Source organism: Hyla sarda, chromosome 8 (assembly GCF_029499605.1).
Source record: "Hyla sarda isolate aHylSar1 chromosome 8, aHylSar1.hap1, whole genome shotgun sequence".
Classification (NCBI taxonomy): domain Eukaryota; kingdom Metazoa; phylum Chordata; class Amphibia; order Anura; family Hylidae; genus Hyla; species Hyla sarda.
In genome coordinates this window covers 169,762,989-169,785,305 of record NC_079196.1, presented here as the reverse complement: position 1 = coordinate 169,785,305, position 22,317 = coordinate 169,762,989, and the positions used below count along the sequence as shown (strand labels likewise).

The following is a 22,317-nucleotide window of genomic DNA, read 5'->3' as shown; positions in this document are numbered from 1 at the left end:
GGGATTTCCCATAAAATATTGGATTAACTCAATATGTCATATACTTTTGTTTTAATGTTAGAGGAAAATTCTTTTTAATATTGAAAACATTTATGTTTCATAACTACGATTTTTTTTTCCTTTTTTTTGTTACTTTCTGTGATCTAGGCTTGGTGTTTGAACTTTCAACATCAAACAGTTTCTTTAATAATCTTGTACAAATAGACTATGTTAACTCTACACCAGAGCCGGCAAATGTTACCGAGACTTAAAGGGCTTACCTAAGGGTATTCTTTAAGATACAGCACCACTCTTGATTATAGATTGTGCTTCGTGTTGCAGCTTATGCTCATTCAATATTCTCAGTTAAGTGCAATACCAGACACGATGGTACTATCAGTTAATGGGGTACACCAGTTTGGAAGTGGTAAGTAGCCTGCCTGTTTTTCACAAACTCAGGCGGGAGATTTATGAAACTTTGTGCAAATTAACAGTGGAGCATCTCAAGGCCTCTAAAAATTGAAGCTGAAATCTAATTGGTTGCTATGGGCAACTTCTCCACTGTTCATTTGCATAGGGTTTGAAAAATTAGCCTTTAGTGGGTGCAGTCAATTTCCTCCAGTCTCTATAAGCCTATGACTACACCATGGGTCACAAGTCCTATTACTAACTTGTTGGTGCTTTGATGATGCTTTGGACAATACCGAGCCACCGTGTCTCTTGGAACAGCCAGACTAGCCAGCCTCTGCAACTCTCTCACAATGGTCAAGTGGCGCTTCTGAGGGCATTGAACTCCAGAACCTGTCTCACCCTCCAGTGTACATTGTCCTTAGCAGCTTCATTTACTGCTCCTCAGGCTCCCCACTCCTTCCTTTGGCCTTTCTCCCAAAACCTATCTTCAATGACTGTCTAGGCCCAGATCTGTACCCAATCTCAATACAGACCTTACTGTCACAATGTACATACACAGTGCCCATGGGGCATGTCAATCCTACCTAGGGGCATTACAGTGCGGTGCTCATAGCAATATAATATCCACTGCCAGGTCAGCTGTAAAGGCCCCTGCTGGCTGATGCCTTCTCGTACAGGGCCCTAACTGTTCTTGGTGTTATTAACCAACAAAAGAAGAGTGACACGATTAAAACAGTGGGTCACCAGCCACTAGTCAATCTAACGTTCTAGCAATGCCAAAATTAAAGGCATGGTGACATATTTCTCAATAGTGCATTACAACATAATATCACAATTTAGTAAAGGAGAAAATACTTGTATTAGACCACTTTGAACTCCCCACTAGTTTCCCCAGAGGGTCAGAGTCAGGGTCAGGTTATAAACAAGATGGCCATCAGCCTCTTCCCATTCTGTCTGTGCTGCTTTTGGCCTCTGGCAAGCTACCCCCTGCCACAGCTTACTTACTGTACTTCTATGGCTTCTTTCACACTGCCGTTAGCACACAGCAGTGTGATGGCGGTCGGGGGAGCCCGGGGAAATAATGGGAGAAAAATTACTGCAAGAGCTGTCTGTTTTTCTCTTGCTAGCACCTTCAAAAAATAACGGCGCCAGACAGCCCTAATTATAGTAAATGGGAGCCTTGAGACCCGTTGCTCCCCGCCATGAGTACGGCCCTTAAAGTCACAAAAAATAAAATAAAAGAGAGACTTTAACGGCCGTTCTTGATGGGGAGCAATGGCAGTGTGAAAGGGGCCTATAAGATTACTCAGTGTCTCTGTGGGCCCTTGCCTCTAGGCTGCTACCGTTCATGGTATTGCCTCCTTAGCACCCACCACTGTGTACATAGAAATGTGGATGCTTCCAAATAATTTAAACTACCAGAATACTACCAGTGACCAGCAGGTTGTACAGAGTTCAAATCCAAGTAGCTTACAACCACAATCTGAAACAACAGCAACAGCATAATAACTCCATGTATATTGTACTTTACATGAAATCGCGCCTCTCTTCATAACTCTGTTACATCTCAGCCTAAGGGTACATTCACACGCGCGGATTTACAGCGTATTTTACGCTGCAAATCGGTTGGTGAAGGCCCGCTCTATGCTGGCTTTACATGTGCCTGTGCCTGCTAAATACGCTGCGAAAATCCACGCGTGTGAACGTACCCTTAGACTGGAAATGCAAATGCAATTTTTGTGGAAATACTAAAGGGTGGATTTCCATTTGGCAGTTTTTCGGAAAATACCACTGCAGTTTATGAGCCAAAGCCACAAGTGGATTTAAAAGGGATGGGAAATACGAAGGAAGCATTTATACGTCTACTTCATCATGGATCCACTTCTGGCTTTGGCTTAAAAACTGCAGTTGTATTTTCACGGGGGGCGTGACGCGCCACTGTGAAGGAGAGCCAGGGCTCCAATCAGGAGATCGTGGGGGGCCCCAGTGCAAGGACCCCCCCCCCCCGTGATCTAAAACTTACCCCCTATCCTTTGTATAGGAGATACATTTTTTTTACATGATACTTTTTCTTTAACATTTTGTTGCTTCAGTGTAATTTTTTAAACCCAAAAAACTGTGTATACAATATGCAGAGGAGTGGAGGGAGGTAGGCTTCCTTATCCACCTAAAATAAGTTTTTCCAAACTGATTCATATCGTATTATGCAAAACAATTGAATGCACTAATAAACCAATAATTGATGATTGCTGCAAATAGCAGAGAAAATTACTCTTGGGAAAGAGGACAAATTCTACTTAAAAACAACACCAAGGTTCAGACATACCGCAAAGGGCCGCTGCTGTATTCCCAAACCATGGGGCACACGTGCCCTAGACTTACTGAGAAGAGGGAGAGCACTCAGCACTGACTCACACTTGCTATTTCCTCAGAATTCATTTGCTTTTATTAATCCAAATGAAAACTATATGCAGAACACTGAATTCCACTGACCGTTAGAGGTACAGTACGTTCAGTAGATCTATGTGCAATGTACAGTACAGTATAGCAGTTCATTAGACTAAGGCCGGGTTCACATCAGTGCTTTTCATTTCCGTTACTCAATTCTATTAGAGAATCGGAGAAATGAACATGAAAATGAAGGTAACGGGTCCCATTCATGTCTATGGCCTTATTAGAATCTCTACTTTACTCAGTTGTCATCAGTTCCACTTAATTTCTGTTTTTTAATAGAAAAACAAAATACCGGGCATGCAAATTTTTTTTCCTTCATAATTAACGGACATTCTAATGTACGTTAATTATTTAGCATTGAAGTCTATGGTGACGGAGGTAATCTCAGTTAGTTTCTGTTATTTTTCTATCCATTGTTGCTACTGAACATGTTTAGGAAAAGAAATAAAATAAAACTGGTTAAAAAATGACTCACACTAACGGGGCTAAAAAAAATGCTGACATTGTGAATTAAAGTTTAAAGGGGTACTACACTGCCCAGTGTTGGGAGCATTTTGTTCCGAATGCTGGGTGGCGGCTAACACTGTAACCACGCCCCTTGTGATGTCACATCTCACCCCTCAATGCAAGTCTATGGAAGAGGGCGTGGTAACTGCCACGCCCCCTCCCATGGACTTGCATTGAGGGGTTGTGACGTTGCACGAAGCCCCTGTGGTATCATGCTGTACATGCAGAAAGAGATTGGCTGCAGTATCACATGTATGTATTACCACCTCAGCACTTTTGGCAGGAGATGCGGAAGCAGTGGCAGCACTTAAGCAGCAACAACATTGGGGATGAATATATATATATATATATATATATATATATATATTTTTTATTTATTTTTTTTTTTTTTTGCGTTAATGCACATTAGTCATTTTTTAAAGCTACCAATACAACTCCTTAAATCTTTTGTTGAAGAATAGCATTAGGACCCTGCTCAGTGCCCAATTGAACATAATAGAATGCCTGGTTTGCCATAGCTATTTAGTTGTAGACAGGGTGGGGCAGATTCATCAAAACTTGTGCAGAGGAAAAGTCGACCAGTTGACCATAGCAACCAATCAGATTGCTTCTTCCATTTATGAAAAGGCCTCTGAAAAATGAAAGAAGGGATCTGATTGGTTGCTATGGGCAACTGGGCAATTTTTTTTTCAGCCCAGGTCTTGATGAATCTGCCCCAGTATGTTTACAGGGACAGTGGTTGTCAAATAGATACAGCTTACCTGTGCAGACCAGAACAACCAAACCCTTTAAAAACTGCAAAACATGTTCTGAAATATGACCGGCTGTAAGGGAATTCTCAAAATGTATGTTTGTGGCAAAGCCAAATTTATTAGAGAGCATCTGTGCAAAAACAATGTGATGTCACAAAAACAGCACTGGCACTTGGGGTTGCTATTTATGCCCCTTCATACATCATCTTTAATACTTGTTGAGAGATCAGCAGTGGAAATTCCGACAAAGATAGAGCAATGATTTTAGCTTTTATGTGTGAACATTTTTTGAGCCGTATTCATCCTAAAAAATCAAATAAAAATTGAAATAAGACAATGTCAAGTATATTATTGTAGATTTTTGTTGTTAACCAATTAAACACTGAGAGAAATGCATTACTATAAATTGTAGAGTGACATGTACTATTAACATTGTTCTTCTCCCAATGAATCCCGTATTTCTCCTAGATCAACTGATGTTGACGCTAGCACAGACTTCCTGATACTTCTGGATGCATCATCTGGTATTTCCAGGGAGCTAGAAATAGACTGAACCGGTCGCTCCTTTATGTATTTAAGGGCATTGTGATCTGTGAACGACTGTTCTTCTTGCAGAGCTTGCTCAAAAATCTTATGCTTGTGTCCAAACTCGATGACTGTTTTTGTATATGAATTCAGGGTTGTGACAGAGGCTGCCATGCAACACGTGAAGGAACACCAAGCCAGGCTGGAAAACACAAAGGGCATGTGAGTGTAATAAGATGGGTCCATGTTACAGTGGATTTAATACTATACTAGAGACTAGACATTAGTAAGTAGCACGCCATCACAGTATATTGCCCGTATGGCCAGTATAGTCCTGACAGCCTAATATTATAGTCAGTACTGCAATATTGTGCCTCCATAAGGTATTCCTTGTAAGGAGCATCGCACTATAATATGAAGTGTGATAGTGTAATATGAAGTACATGCCATTTTCTATTCTTGAATCAGGAGCACACTGAGGTACAGTCATGGCCAAAAGTTTTGAAACCGACACGTATTTTGGTTTACACAAAGTTTGCTGCTTCAGTGTTATACAATCTTTTATTCAGATATTTCTGTGGTATAGTGAAATAAAATAATAAGCATTTCATAAGTTTTTAAACTGATATTGACAAAAAAAACCAAGTTCATTCAAAGACTCAATATTTACAGTAAGTCCTTGCAAACAGAGTCCTGCACTCGGCACCGCACTAGGAGATACTGACCAACACCTGAGAGGAAGGCTACAATGTGCACTAAGATATGGGGGATGGAAGGAACCTGGTGGTGGGGCTCAGTGCGTACAGTCCATTAGAAAACAATCCAAAGAGAAAGAAATGGAGATGGCACTCACCAAGGTAGATCTTCATGTAGCTCTTTTATTCAGCAGCGTGTCTAGCACATAAGAAGACCACATTTTAACAGCAGCATCCCCAAAGTGCAAACAGCAGGGACGTCTCACCTGGACGATGGCGGTCTTTTCACTCCTGTCGACACCCCCATTAGGCCCCTGGTGATGTCATCCCCCTACAGGTACATGCTTTTAACATAGTGTTTAACCATAGAAACCAGTAAACATACAGTAAAACCACTAGAAATATGTTGTAAATCAACAAACAGTTAAAAACAGCATTACCTACTGTGAATCAAAGGAAAACATTTAACTCATTCCACTCATTTAGGCCTAGTGGACCTAACGCCTCAAGTTTCATGATCCATCTAGCTTCTGAACGGAGCAGCAGCTTGTGTCGATCTCCTCCCTTTCTTGGGCAATTAACTCGTGTATGGTGGATAAAGCGAGAGGCACCTACTTTCGTTTTTAAAATCTGAGGTGCTCTTTCACACGCTAATTTAACTTTCTTTTCATCTTACCAATGTAAAAAAAAGACGCAAGGGTATATCAGGGCATATATTACAAAAGTCGCTTGACAAGTAATTAATTATCTGACCGTGATAGTATGAGCACCTAGTCTGAATGAGGCCCTAGCTAGATTATGTTCACAAACGGAGCAGTTAGCACAACGGTAGTTACCAGTAGGTTGTAGACCCTTTAACCAGTTTACTTTTTTTGCATCTTCAATTCATGTGGTCATTTTCTTAAGGGTGTTACCTGTGGTTTTATTATGGCAATAGGTAATCATAGAGTGATTCTTTGCAATGTCTGTTAACTGAGGGTCGTGTTTAGAGATGAGCGAACTTACAGTAAATTCGATTCGTCACAAACTTCTCGGCTCGGCGGTTGCTGACTTTTCCTGCATAAATTAGTTCAGCTTTCAGGTGCTCCCGTGGGCTGGAAAAGGTGGATACATTCCTAGGAGACTCTTTCTTAGAACTGTATCCACCTTTTCCAGCCCACCGGAAAGCTGAACTAATTTATGCAGGAAAAGTCAGCAACCGCCGAGGCCGAGAAGTTCGTGACGAATCGAATTTACTGTAAGTTCGCTCATCTCTAGTCGCGTTCAATCATGTACCAATATTTGTTAATGGTGTTTCTGATTGTGTTGTTGAGGGGGGTGTTATCAAATGAGAAGACAAATCTTTGAGGTTTATCATGTTTTTTTTCTTTTTTGGCTGTAATAACTCATTTCAGGATTTGTTGTTAACTTTTTGCATAGCATCCTCAATAACCCATTCTGGGTATCCCCTGTTCACACTATCACTGACAAATTGACACACCAGTATCAGTTAGCTTTGTCAACCAAAAATCTAATCACGAAAATAGCTAAAAAGTATCACTTTATTAGAAACAACACTAAAACCCCATTATTTATATTCACATACACTGTAGAACATTATGTGTAACAGTCTCCGAATAGAGAATTTATAGAGATTAAACAACAGTTCTCCTGATGTACACACCCACAAATCCCAACACATTTCCCCCGTATATCTGATATCATATAGCGGTTCATCAGGGGATTAAAGAATAATACAATACAGGTACGAGGGAGAATACATTGACACACAACGAGATATACATCAAGAGGGTCTGGTTAGTTACAAGACAGATGTTAAATAAAAACTTAGCATTCCACATAGTTCACATTAAAACGCTGGGCAGACTGCTTGTAGTTCCTTCAATTGAACAGTTTTTAGTCCTATAACAGATAACATATACATAAATACCATACAAAAAACATATGTAAGTCACAAAATATATAACAGTAAAAAGAGATAAATACAACAAAAATACAAACAGTACTGGAAAAGGCAGAGACAGATACAGATATATAGATCCAGAGAAGAATAAATAAAGCAAAAAAGCAAAAAAGAATTATAACAAGCATCAGCTACAGAGATTTGTCAATATATGTAAGATTAACAAACATTATTAGTAGAATTTACCTCCCAAGATTAGTAGGTTAGTCTAGGATATTCAGGACATGAGAATGGAAGACACTCACATAGTCCTTCATATGTATAAGGGAATCAATAAGTCCATATCATGATTTTACTCTGCAATTAAATTAAATGCAAAAGACTAGATGGAAGTATAACAAATATATATCAAATAACCAGTAATCATGAATATCCAATATATAAGGACAAGGGGTCACAATACCTCCGAAGCAAGTATCCAGCTATGGGAAACATCCCTCAATATCCATATGTGGTTTTTAGGTCAGATAAATACTACATCCCACTTCCACCAATCAGAGAGATATAGATGGCCCAGAATCTATAAATTCGGCCTCAAACCAACACAGTATAGTGGCTATTCTATAAGAATATATCAGTGCAAACAACCACCACCACCATATGCATGATATCTTACCTACAGAACTGTCCCTGCAAGCGCACCCAATCCAAAAAGCTGCCCATAACACACCCCTTAGCTGCGGTGATTCCATAATATAGATCTGCAATAAGATGTATGGTGACAATATGCCACTACCAAATTCTAATATGCCACAATCCAGCCCGCGGGATGTCCTATTGTCTGGGAGATTGGATAAGCGACTGAAGCCCTCTCTAGCTATTTGGATTGGCTGCTTTCCCCTTTATTACAACAAATGCCAACCTATTTAAGGGATACAGGGGATTTGATATCAGCAATGAATAATTTTGAATGGCAAGATTCCTATTCACTAGCCTCTATAGATGTAGAGAGCCTCTACACCTGCATCCCTCATGATGCGGGTGCAGAGGCAATCAGAGAGGTCCTCCAAAGTACTGAAAAACCTGTAGGATTTAGTGATTTTGTGGTTTTGGCACTTATGGTCATCCTGGACAATAATCTTTTTCAATATGGGGACACCTGGTACAGACAGAAACAGGGCACAGCTGTCTGTAGTGGAGAGGAGGTACATTTTCCCTCTACTAACCCCTTTGTGAGCTGGATTAAACTCATCCTACGTTTTGTAGATGATATATTTGTCATCTGGGAAGGGGAAGAGGATTCCTTCTCCAACTTTGTTTCCCATTTAAACACTGTTAATAAGAGGAATATGACTTTTTCCAAAGTGTTTGGAGGTAGTACTCTTGAATTTCTTGACACTAAAATTAATGTCCAAGATGGCAGGCTAGTTACATCAGGCCACGGAAAGGAGAGAGCATGGAATGCTCTTCTCCATTTTGAGAGCTCTCATCCTTTTCATATGAAGAGGAGCATTCCCTACAGCCAGCTTGTCCGGTTGAAAATAATTAATAACAGCAATGAGGTCTTTCTATCCCAAGCTAAAGATTTAAAAAACAGATTGCTGAACAGGGGATACCCAGAATGGGTTGTGAGGATGCTATGCAAAAAGTTAACAACAAATCCCGAAATGAGTTATTACATCAAAAAAAGAAAAAACATGAGAAACCTCAAAGATTTGTCTTCTCATTTGATAACACCCGCCTCAACAACACCAGAAACACCATTAACAAATATTGGTACAAGATTGAACACGACCCCCAGTTAACAGACATTGCAAAGAATCGCCCTATGATTACCTATTGCTGTAATAAAACCATAGGTAACGCCCTTAAGAAAATGACCACACGAATTGAAGATGCAAAAAAGTTAACTGGTTAAAGGGTCTACAACCTACTGGTAACTACCATTGTGCTAACTGCTCCGTTTGTGAACATAATCTAGCTAGGGCCTCATTAAGACTAGGTGCTCATACCATCACAGGCAGAGAATTAATTACTTGTCAAACGACTTTTGTAATATATGCCCTGATATGCCCTAGCATCTTTTTTTTGCATTGGTAAAACTAAAAGAAAGTTAAATCAGCGTGTGAAAGAGCACCTCAGATCTTTAAAAACGAAAGTAGGTGCCTCTCGCTTTATAAACCATATAGAATCTTGCCACCATAATGATCCCAGAGGTGTAAAGTTTGCAGGCATAGAACATGTTAATTGCCCAAGAAGGGGAGGAGATCGACACAAGCTGCTGCTCCATTCAGAAGCTAGATGGATCATGAAACTTGAGGCATTAGGTCCACTAGGCCTAAATGAGCTGAATGAGTTAAATGTTTTCCTTTGATTCCCAGTAGGTAATGTTGTTTTTAACTGTTTGTGGATTTACGACATATTACTAGTGGTTTTACTATATGTTTTCTGGTTTCTATGGTTACACACTATGTTAAAAGCACGTACCTGTAGGGGGATGACATCACCAGGGGCCTGAGGAAGCGTCGACAGGCGTGAAACGACCGCCATCGTCCAGGTGAGACGTCCCTGCTGTTTGCTGCTCTGCACGTTGCACTTTGGGGATGCTGCTGTTATAATTTGGTCTTCTTATGTACTAGACACGCTGCTGAATAAAAGAGCTGCATGAAGATCTTCCTCGGTGAGTGCAATCTCCATTTCTTTCTCTTTGAATGGTTTTCAATAATGACAGTGTTGAACCTTCTTTTTTTTAAGACCTTTGCAATTCGTGCTAGCAAATAAAAGTAATGTAAATGTTACCTATCTCTGCCCAACAATACAATAAGGCCACATCCCCTTCTCAGTTGTGGTTCTCTGTCTCCATAGTGAAAATGAGTAAGGATGGGTTCACATATGTCTGGCATCCGGCATAGTTTCCCTCCGGCGTGCACCCATTAATTTGAATGGGACAGTTGACAATTATCCAGCATCTCAATTTTGACGCCGAATTATTGGACACGCTGGATGCCATACAACTGATGCGCGTTGTCATCAGTTGCGTCATCAGTTGCGTTGAGATCTAGACTGAGTTCACCTATGCCAGATACCAGACATATGTTAACCCAACATGATTCTCCTGATCTCCTGTGTTTTAAGCTGTGACTGATTTTCTGCTCCAACTTCTTTTTTAATGATAGTTTTTTGTTTTCAATAACAAGGACATTGCACAAAGAAGGTACACTATACCCGGGTATAAAACACAAGACAATACAAGTACATAGAGTTAAATATTACACTAAACATTATATACATATTACACATAAAAAAATAAAATAAACCATGCTCTTGCTGTGATTCTTTCACTCATTTAAAGGGAAACTGACAAGAGGGTCGCCCATACTAACTTGAACAGGCATAAAGTACGGGTGACCCTCTTTTTACTGTATTACTCACCTCTATTCCGTGCGGCTATTGTAGAGATATAAAGAAAAATGTATAATTTATAGAAACTAGCAATGGAGTCGTCCACATAGCTCTTTTAGCACTACTTACTGTGGCATCTCCCTCCCATCCAGCCTGCCCATTATTATTTATTAATATTTACTGCTCTCTATGCTGATGTCAGGTTCGAGTTGGGAGCCGCATCATCTTTTTTGCAGTGGCCCCTTTGCATGTGCCACTGAACTGCTACGCCTGGAAGTGGGAAGCAATTCGGTCAGCAGAGAGAGAGCAGTGAATATTGATGAAGGGGGAAGGCTGGATTAGCATTGCTAAAAGAGCAATAGGAATGCCCCCGTTGCTAGTTTCTGTGAATTAGCATGTACAGTGGTCCCTCAACATATAATGGTAATTCGTTCCAAACAACCCATAGTTTGTCGAATCCATCATATGTTGAGGGATCCGTGCAATGTAAAGTATAGGAAGCTGTATTCACCTGTCCCCTCCACTCCGGACCCGGTCCTCACCGCTCCCGATGTTGTCCAAGGGGCTCCCGATGTTGTCCAAGGGGCTCCCAATGCTGTCCCGCTGCTCCGGTGTCTCCTTCGGGATCCTCCGGCTTCTTCCGCATCTTCTGAAGGGTCCGGGCCTTGCTTTCTGGTGACGTTATTACGTTGCTGCGCCGACACGGCGTGCGTAGTGATGTAATAACGACGCCGGAAAGCGAGGCAAGGACCCTGGAGAAGATGCGGAAGACGCCGGAGGATCACGAAGTGGACCCGGAGTAGCGGGAATAGGTAAGTGAACCTGCCAGGGATGCTTAAACTGCTATCCGACAGCAGCTTAAGCATTTTGCGCTGTCGGATAGCAGTTAATGCGATGGCCCCGACATATAATAGCATCGTATGTCGATTTTATCATATGTCGGGGCCATCGCATGTCGGGGGGTTACTGTATATATTTTCCTTTATATTTATATTCTTTATGTGGACACATCACTAAGTCATGGATTTTGTAAAACCGACAATATGAAAAAACATTTATTCAAAGCTTTCCTGGCTGCCATCTGTGTATGGCAATGTTTTGTCACACAGATACTAAATATAAAACTTACAAGTATTGCACTGCATTCATACATACCAGAAAGACCACCCATAATCCCACGAATGAGGTCTCCAGTCTTCAGGACCTAAACTTACAGTAACCTGAAGGACTTGAGTGTACATCATGTGAGCCACCATACCAAGAAGACCTTTAAGAGAGAAAAGCAAGTAAATACAGTGACCCCTCAACTTACAATGACCTCAACATACAATAGTTTCAACATACAATGTTTTTTTCTGGACCATTGTAACTTGAAACCAGACTCAACATACAATGTACAGACAGTCCAGATCTGTGAAACGTGTCAATGGCCGGAAGAACCGACCAATCAGAATGGGCATTCACTGGTAAATCCCCTGTATTACTGAGGTGCAAGTACTGACTGGCTGTCTGGTAGCGCCCCCTACAGTATAGGGAGGAACTAAAAGTTCTGTACTACTCCTTACCTGTGCCAGGGTTAGCTGCTCCTTTGGACACCAAGTAAGGGAGGCTCTATTTGGGACACTGTGTGTACTGTACAGGACCCTGAAGAAGCTCCTGTCCTCTACTTACACCATTGTTTCCCAACCAGGGTGCCTATTTTCCTATTTTTTGGGTGACATTTTGGGGCTTCAGAATCAATTACCAGGTTTCTATAGAGTTATGGTCTCAACATAAAATGGTTTCAACATACAATGGTCATCCTGGAACCAATTAATATTGTAACTTGAGGGACCACTGTATTAGACATTTCCTGCAAAGCCATCTCTAGCTCTACAAAAACATTATATGAAGAACATGCTTACTATCCAATATGTATATATTTCCAAGAATAGGAGTCTTACTGGCCCCGTTCATAATGTTCTAAAAAGTATATTGCACAGCAAGTATTTAGAGTTTGCCCATTCGTGACAGTTCCATATGCCCTAGTGTTTGCCTACCAGGATAGCTCCTAGTGATTAGTGTTGAGTATGAATATTCGAAATGTGAATTTTTACAGGGAATATCGGCACTTCGTGGCATTTATGCTAATATTTATGCGAATGTCGGCACTTCCAGACTGGACACTGACCCCTCCCTTCTTTTAGGTGAAAGATACAATTGCGCATGTGCACTATGCAAATTTCATTACAAAGTTTCACATGAAAAAAAAAAGATAGCGAATATGCGAATTTTGTGAACATAGGACGAATATTCATCCATATATTCGCAAAATATCACGAGTTTGAGTATGGCACCCTGCCGCTCATCACTACTAGTGATTACAAATTGGAGTACTGAACATTAACATATTATATTGTCAACCATTGACATCAATAATTCCATGCCTTGCGACTTAGGGCATAATTTTGATATACATAATATAAATATGACATTATCTACGTATAATTTGTATATTTTCCCATACCTGTGACTGCTCGTTTCTGGGATAAATCACATGTGCTTTTTATTGCCTGCAATTTATATTGAGCGATGGTTTTAAGCACAATGGAAACACAGAAATACTTTTGTATTAATATTTTATACATGGATTATTGTTACATAGTTACATAGTTAGTTACATAGTTAGTACGGTCGAAAAAAGACATATGTCCATCAAGTTCAACCAGGGAATTAAGGGGTAGGGGTGTGGCGCGATATTGGGGAAGGGATGAGATTTTATATTTCTTCATAAGCATTAATCTTATTTTGTTCCAGGAATGTATCTAATCCTGTTTTAAAGCTGTTAATTGTTCCTGCTGTGACCAGTTCCTGAGGTAGACCGTTCCATAAATTCACAGTCCTCACGGTAAAGAAGGCGTGTCGCCCCTTGAGACTAAACTTTTTCTTCTCCAGACGGAGGGAGTGCCCCCTCGTCCTTTGGGGGGGTTTAACCTGGAACAGTTTTTCTCCATATTTTTTGTATGGGCCATTAATATACTTATATACATTTATCATATCCCCCCTTAAACGTCTCTTCTCAAGACTAAACAATTGTAACTCCTTTAATCGCTCCTCATAGCTAAGATGTTCCTTGCCCCATATTAGTTTAGTCGTGCGTCTCTGCACCCTTTCCAACTCCGCAGTGTCCCTTTTATGGACAGGTGCCCAAAACTGAACAGCATATTCCAGGTGAGGCTGTACCAATGCTTTAGAAAGGGGGAGTATTATGTCCCTGTCCCTTGAGTCCAGGCCTCTTTTGATACATGACAATATCCTGCCGGCTTTGGAAGCAGCAGCCTGACATTGCATGCTATTCTGTAGTCTGTGATCTACAAGTACACCCAGATCCTTCTCTACCAGTGACTCTGCCAGTTTAATCCCCCCTAAGACATACGATGCATGCAGGTTATTAGTACCCAGATGCATAACTTAGTACCCAGATGTATACTCATACTGGTAATTACACATTTAGACAACAATGTGCACCCAACATAATATTTATTCACTTATTTGTTTACTTCTTTGTTTGAATTTTTGATGTGTATTATACATGTTTTTATATTTGTATGTTTTTTTCACATTGTTAAATCCCTATATTGGTGGAACATTTCACCTGTCCGGCACTACAGATCGAATTCCTTTACTGTTGGTTGGATGGGGGTGTGTCCTCCCATATATAAGGGATTGCATGGCAGTCTAACAATTGTATGAGTAAGGCCAGGCATAAGGCCAGGCATGAACGCGTCACCACCATGCATCTTTGTTGTACTGCGTGTATCATGTAAATAAATTGCACGAACTGCTCCGGAATACCGTGCTGGACTTCCATTTTTTCTTCCATTATACATCTGGTGACGTCTACACCTGTCCATGCTGCGGTGGGTCGCACTGGGTGAGCTGACCATCACGCTTTGCTTGCTCACTGACATCAATAGGTGTGTGAATATAACATTTCCTCTGTACAGTAGCTGCAGGGGGAAATGCAGACAGGATAGCAGCTGCTCTGCCAATACCAGGTGATCAGTAAGGTTTACAGATCTTCAGTAACTAGCCCACTGTTTTGGGAATGTGCCTCTAGATAGGAGATTGTTTTGGTTGGACACCCCCTTCATCAAACAATTATGTATTGAACAGTTTCTCATTTGTTTTGAAGGTTTCCATCACAGTCATGCATTTTTATATCTTGTTTTTAGTGGCGGTCCCAGCTGCTGGACCTCCTTTATCCCCCACAGTGCCAGTGTTGCTCATATGAGGGGATTAAATACCTTCTTTTATTTACAAACCTGCTGTAGTTGACTAGATACTACTGCGAAGCCTGGTGTTTATTGGCTGCACTCATCTATATAAAACAGATACCTAATATGATCTCTGTTCAAAGAAGAAAGACTACATTGGGTTGTATGTCCTTTAAAATACAACATTTAATGTGTAATGTTTAAAAGTCAAAACTGCACTTTATTCCAATGCAATGGAATGATTCTCAGATGCCAGTCAAGAAACACATCAAGACATATCAAGGGTGGCACATCCGTATATAGGAAATTCACCAACCAGCTGTCAAGACTATCTAAGGGTAGATTACTACCATGATTTACCAAACTGACATGACTGTAAGCCCTATATAACTCTTTTTATATGTTCAATTGGTAAAGATAGGGCAGCACCCAGTAGAAACGCATCTAAAACTATAAAATTGATAGGGATACTCTTGAGTATACCAGGACAGGCTTGCTCCATAGAGGGTACAGTGTAAAAGACATTTATTATGCACAGATTATGTTAATCTGAACCCTCTTCCTCTACAGAACCAGTCTTGGATGAACTATATTAAAATGGCCACACCTACTGCATAATATCCTATAGTTCGAGCAAGTGACATTGATTGATCTATTCTGACTGATTTACCCTGTAGATACTGCACTCTTGACAGCGGGTTTGTGAGTCTGCTCTATATGGATGTGGTACCTTTGCTATGTCTTCATGTTTTTGTTGGATGGCATCACTGGCAACTGCACAGTAATGGAGCACAGAGTTACATTTTAAATATATTTATATGATTTGTAGTGTATAGGCACTAGGTCCAGATTTGGGGCACCTTCTGCTCCTGATCTGGACCTCCATTCACTGGGCTTACTTGTTCGACACCGGTCCAGGGAGGGAGAAGTTAAGTGGTGATGCACAGCATTGCCACTTAACTCTTATGGGGCCAGACAGCAAGTAGAGATCTATATAGAGGACTAGAGGATCCAGAGGACTACATCAGATTCAAGTACTATGTCCATGACCAGTATATTATTATTATTTTTATATAAAATGTCCAAAAAACTGTCTCTTTCCAGTACCCTGTTGTAGTAGGTACTGGGGTAATAATGCAGGGACTAGTGTTAGCCATTTTACACACTAACGCTAAGCCTTAGCTTAGTAATAGATGGCCTCTATAAGACTGTTGGCCATTTTACAAAAAATGTATATCATCAAATAAATAAAAAATATTATTGGCGTAGTCTTTGAATCCAACATTGTCCTCTGGATAATGATCCCTATAAAAAGAATAAATAAATAAAATGAATACATCTCCCATACTGTGCTAGGGGTGGCAGGTAGCGTGTTGTGCAGGCTTGTGTCTCAGTACATTGTGTTGCATTTTTGTTCCCATAGGACTTATGATAAACCTACTGTTACGCCTAGCGCTCCGGGTCCCCGCTCCTCCCCGGAGCGCTCACGGCGTCTCTTTCCCTGCAGCTCCCCGGTCAGTCCCGCTGACCGGGAGCGCTGCTCTGTCATGGCCGTTGGGGATGCGATTCGCACAGCGGGACGCGCCCGCTCGCGAATCGCATCCCAGGTCACTTACCCGTTCCCGTCCCCTGCTGTCATGTGCTGGCGCGCGCGGCTCCGCTCTCTAGGGCGCGCGCGCGCCAGCTCCCTGAGACTTAAAGGGCCAGTGCACCAATGATTGGTGCCTGGCCCAATTAGCTTAATTGGTCCCCACCTGTTCCCTGGCTATATCTAGTCTCCTCCCTTGCACTCCCTTGCCGGATCTTGTTGCACTTGTGCCTAGTGAAAGCGTTCCCTTGTCTGTTCCTAGTCCGTGTTCCTGACCTCCTGCCGTTGCCCCTGACTACGATCCTTGCCGCCTGCCCCCGACCTTCTGCTACGTCCGACCTTGCTTCTGCCTACTCCCTTGTACCGCGCCTATCTTCAGCATCTTCAGCAGCCAGAGAGGTGAGCCGTTGCTAGTGGATACGACCTGGTCACTACCGCCGCAGCAAGACCATCCCGCTTTGCGGCGGGCTCTGGTGAAAACCTGTAGTGGCTTAGAACCGGTCCACTAGCGCGGTCCTCGCCATCCCTCTCTGGCACAGAGGATCCACTACCTGCCAGCCGGCATCGTGACTGTAGATCCGGCCATGGATCCCGCTGAGGTTCCCCTGCCAGTTGCCTCTGATATCACCACGGTGGTCGCCCAGCAAGCCCGACAGATCGCCCATCTAACCCACCAGATGTCAGAAATGTCCACCATTGTGCACCAACTTCAGTCGCAACTTCATCAGCAATCATCTCCTCCGCCAGCTCCTGCACCCCTTCCGCAGCGAGTGGCCACTCCTAGCCTCCGCCTGTCTTTGCCGGACAAATTTAATGGGGACTCTAAGTTTTGCCGTGGCTTCCTTTCGCAATGTTCTCTGCACTTGGAGATGATGTCGGACCTGTTTCCTACTGAAAGGTCTAAGGTGGCTTTCGTAGTCAGCCTTCTGTCTGGAAAAGCCCTGTCATGGGCCACACCGCTCTGGGACCGCAATGACCCCGTCACTGCCTCTGTTCACTCCTTCTTCTCGGAAATTCGAAGTGTCTTTGAGGAACCTGCCCGAGCCTCTTCTGCTGAGACTGCCCTGCTGAACCTGGTCCAGGGTAATTCCTCCGTTGGCGAGTACGCCATACAATTCCGTACTCTTGCTTCTGAACTATCCTGGAATAATGAGGCTCTCTGCGCGACCTTTAAAAAAGGCCTATCCAGCAACATTAAAGATGTTCTGGCCGCACGAGAGACTCCTGCTAGCCTGCATGAACTCATTCATCTAGCCACTCGCATTGACATGCGTTTTTCTGAGAGGCATCAAGAGCTCCGCCAGGAAAAAGACTTAGATCTCTGGCCACCTCTCCCACAGTCTCCACTGCAATCTGCGCCTAGGCCTCCCGCCGAGGAGGCCATGCAAGTGGATCGGTCTCGCCTGACCCTGGAAGAGAGGAATCGCCGTAAGGAAGAGAATCTTTGTCTGTACTGTGCCAGTACTGAACATTTTCTGGTGGATTGCCCAATCCGTCCTCCACGTCTGGGAAACGCACGCTCGCACTCAGCTCTCGTGGGTGTGGCGTCTCTTGATGCCAAGTCGGCTTCTCCACGTCTCACGGTACCTGTTCGGATTTCCACTTCAGCCAGCTCTCCCCTCTCAGCCGTGGCCTGCCTGGACTCTGGAGCTTCTGGGAATTTTATTCGGGACTCCTTTGTGAATAAATTCCGTATTCCGGTGACCCGTCTTGTCAAGCCACTCCACATTTCCGCGGTCAACGGAGCCAGGTTGGACTGTACCATACGTTTCCGCACGGAGCCCCTTCTTATGAGCATCGGATCTCACCACGAGAGGATTGAACTTTTGGTCCTCCCCAATTGCACCTCGGAAATTCTCCTTGGACTTCCCTGGCTTCAACTTCATTCCCCAACCCTGGATTGGTCCACTGGGGAGATCAAGAGTTGGGGGTCCTCTTGTTCCAAGAACTGTCTAAAACCGGTTCCCAGTAACCCTTGCCGTAACTCTGTGGTTCCTCCTGTATCTGGTCCCCCTAAGGTCATTAAGGACTCTGCCTGCCACAGGAAATGCCCCTCCCCCCCTCCCAGTTCCATCAGGCAAGCTTCTGTGTCCCCTCATGGCCCTCGTCCTGGTGTCACACTGCCCCGTGCCAGGTCCCGCCCTCTGCCCTCTCTCCCCATTCCTACTCCTGCGGTTCTGCCTGCCGTTGAGGAATCCCTCCATCCTTTCCCGGTGTCCTCATCCCAGGGGAGGCAGTTACCCGATAAAGAGAAGGGGAGACCTAAGGGGGGGGGGTACTGTTACGCCTAGCGCTCCGGGTCCCCGCTCCTCCCCGGAGCGCTCACGGCGTCTCTTTCCCTGCAGCTCCCCGGTCAGTCCCGCTGACCGGGAGCGCTGCTCTGTCATGGCCGTTGGGGATGCGATTCGCACAGCGGGACGCGCCCGCTCGCGAATCGCATCCCAGGTCACTTACCCGTTCCCGTCCCCTGCTGTCATGTGCTGGCGCGCGCGGCTCCGCTCTCTAGGGCGCGCGCGCGCCAGCTCCCTGAGACTTAAAGGGCCAGTGCACCAATGATTGGTGCCTGGCCCAATTAGCTTAATTGGTCCCCACCTGTTCCCTGGCTATATCTAGTCTCCTCCCTTGCACTCCCTTGCCGGATCTTGTTGCACTTGTGCCTAGTGAAAGCGTTCCCTTGTCTGTTCCTAGTCCGTGTTCCTGACCTCCTGCCGTTGCCCCTGACTACGATCCTTGCCGCCTGCCCCCGACCTTCTGCTACGTCCGACCTTGCTTCTGCCTACTCCCTTGTACCGCGCCTATCTTCAGCATCTTCAGCAGCCAGAGAGGTGAGCCGTTGCTAGTGGATACGACCTGGTCACTACCGCCGCAGCAAGACCATCCCGCTTTGCGGCGGGCTCTGGTGAAAACCTGTAGTGGCTTAGAACCGGTCCACTAGCGCGGTCCTCGCCATCCCTCTCTGGCACAGAGGATCCACTACCTGCCAGCCGGCATCGTGACACCTACTGAGTTATTGTAAAAAAAAAGCAGCAGTTGAATGACTCAGCCCCTTGATCTATTGTCTTTATGACTGATGGGAGAAGTGGAGATTCGTGAGTTTAATGCCTCGCAAAATTCTTCCATCAGGATGAACAATTCCTCCCCCAATATTTGCAAACCCTCCAGAACACAGGCCCATTTCACTATAAATCTTATTATTTTTTTCACCTTTTTGATAACTTTAAGCACCCTTATGACAGTGTCAACTTTAATAAATGTTTTTCATTGTCTCTTGGCCTTTTGTATGTCATAAATAAGTTTCAAAAAGCTGCTATCTAATAATCAATAGAGCAAGAGTTGAAGGCAATTTTCAACCTTCAGATTTACAGTCTTGTTGATACCCTGCAGCGATTTTACTAAATATGTTGCTATTCCTTTCTAACTTTATGAGCCTTGTCTTTATATGACCAGACACAGTTGTTTATTTCCATGGGATAAAACACGAAGCTGCAATGAAGAAATAGCTGCTTCTTATGCGGGGTACAAAATATGGCTGTATCATATTCCACAGCAATGACACCAGATAATATAAGAGAATTGGGGAAAAACGTAATAAATGTGGACAACTGCTTTGATTTTCTATCCCATAATTTCTGTGCGTGTGTATATATATGTATACAGGGTGGGCCATTTATATGGATACACCTGAATAAAATGGGAATGGTTGGTGATATTAACTTCCTGTTTGTGGCACATTAGTATATGTGAGGGGGGAAAACTTTTCAAGATGGATGGTGACCATGGTGGCTATTTTGAAGTCGGCCATTTTGAATCAAACTTTTGTTTTTTCAATAGGAAGAGGGTCATGTGACACATGAAACATATTGGGAATTTCACAAGAAAAACAATGATGTGCTTGGTTTTAACGTAACTTTATTCTTTCATGAGTTATTTACAAGTTTCTGACCACTTATAAAATGTGTTCAATGTGCTGCCCATTGTGTTGGATTGTCAATGCAACCCTCTTCTTCCACTCTTCACACACTGATAGCAACACCGCAGGAGAAATGCTAGCACAGACTTCCAGTAGCTGTAGTTTCAGGTGCTCCACATCTTGTATCTTCACAGCATAGACAATTGCCTTCAGATGACCCCAAAGATAAAAGTCTAAGGGGGTCAGATCGGGAGACCTTGGGGGCCATTCAACTGGTCCACGATGACCAATCCACTTTCCAGGAAACTGTTCATCTAGGACTGCTCGGACCTGACACCCATAATGTGGTGGTGCACCATCTTGCTGTAAAAACTCAGGGAACATGCCAGCTTCAGTGCATAAAGAGGGAAACACATCATCATGTAGCAATTTCGCATATCCAGTGGCCTTGAGGTTTCCATTGATGAAGAATGGCCCGACTATCTTTGTACCCCATATACCCCATCATACCATAATTTTTTGTGTTCCAACAGTCTTGGAGGGATCTATCCAATGTGGGTTAGTATCAGACCAATAGCGGTGGTTTTGTTTGTTAACTTCAGCATTCACATAAAAGTTTGCCTCATCACTGAGCAAAATCTTCTGAAGGCAATTGTCTATGCTGTGAAGATACGAGATGTGCAGCACCTGAAGCTACGGATACTGGAAGCCTGTGCTAGCATTTCTCCTGCGGTGTTGCTATCAGTGTGTGAAGAGTGGGAGAAGAGGGTTGCATTGACAATCCAACACAATGGGCAGCACATTGAACACATTTTATAAGTGGTCAGAAACTTGTAAATAACTCATGAAAGAATAAAGTTACGTTAAAACCAAGCACGTCATTGTTTTTCTTGTGAAATTCCCAATAAGTTTGATGTGTCACATGACCCTCTTCCTATTGAAAAAACAAAAGTTGGATTCAAAATGTCCAACTTCAAAATGGCCACCATAGTCACCACCCATCTTGAAAAGTTTCCCCCCTCACATATACTAATGTGCCACAAACATGAAGTTAATATCACCAACCATTCCCATTTTATTAAGGTGTATCCAGATAAATGGCCCACCCTGTAGATTCACATTTTATATTGACAGGGATTTTATATATCTGATATATAGCTATACTTTCCGGCAAGGTTGGATGTGAATTTTTCATTTAGGAGGTGATATTGTTGAACCTTTTATGTTGTTGTGATCGGGGCACAGGGGGCAATGGTAGAGTAGTTAAACGTTATGTGTGTGATTGTTTGAGGTCTGACAGGTAATATTTACACGGGAAGAACATATCCATATATCCTGAACATTTTACAGTCTTTCTTTGGAATACACGATTTAGTCTTTTGTGGCTAAATTACTGTTAATAATACAAGTTGCATATTTAGTATTTTAGTATGAAAGATCTGATCGAAAAATCCAGGACAATGACAAAGTAACATTCCCATTTGTTTATTGTTTTAAAGTACATAGTTATTACCAAGTGATGTCTAATGATGCTTAAAATTGAAAAGGTTTCAGACACCCATAAAACTGAAGAATAACAGACTTTACTTTCCATGTCCTTGAATATCCCCATAGTGTTATGATTATTATCAGATTTGCAATTTACATGATATCAGTGTTTTCAAATAGACCAAAATATAGACTTAACTTTCACAATGCAACATTTATTTAATCAGTGTTGTGAATATTATATGTGATTTACGCCGCGCTCCCTCCATCATATTTGACTGCTCGTAATGAAGTTAATGTATTTTCATGCTTTATGAATCTCGTGAAGCTTATAATTTAATATGGATGGAATTTTATGCAAATATGTAATCCTTCTAAGATGGTTCCATTTAGTTCTCAGTGTATTTGTGTGTTATGCTTATTACTGTCACATTAAATACAGAAGCA

The 22,317-nt window shown here is 42.7% G+C and overlaps 1 protein-coding gene and 1 long non-coding RNA gene across 6 annotated transcripts in view; one reads left to right on the top strand and one right to left on the bottom strand.

Moving 5' to 3' along the window:
• Positions 1-4,197: 4,197 nt before the first annotated feature.
• The window catches only part of GSG1L (GSG1 like), a 138,027-nt gene continuing 119,907 nt past the window's right edge, over positions 4,198-22,317 (bottom strand). For 3 of the 4 annotated variants that reach the window (XM_056534761.1, XM_056534760.1, XM_056534758.1), the window contains 2 exons: positions 11,784-11,895; positions 4,198-4,830 (listed from right to left, as the gene is read on the bottom strand). In XM_056534761.1, coding sequence (XP_056390736.1) covers positions 4,530-4,830; positions 11,784-11,895 — 413 coding nt within the window. In that variant the 3' untranslated portion in view covers positions 4,198-4,529. The remainder of the gene's footprint in view (positions 4,831-11,783; positions 11,896-22,317) is intronic. The other variant, XM_056534759.1, reaches the window with a different exon arrangement.
• Positions 9,206-22,317, top strand: part of LOC130284422 (uncharacterized) — a 31,172-nt gene continuing 18,060 nt past the window's right edge. For both annotated transcript variants that reach the window (XR_008847023.1, XR_008847022.1), the window contains exon 1: positions 9,206-9,906. This is a non-coding gene — a long non-coding RNA (uncharacterized LOC130284422). The remainder of the gene's footprint in view (positions 9,907-22,317) is intronic.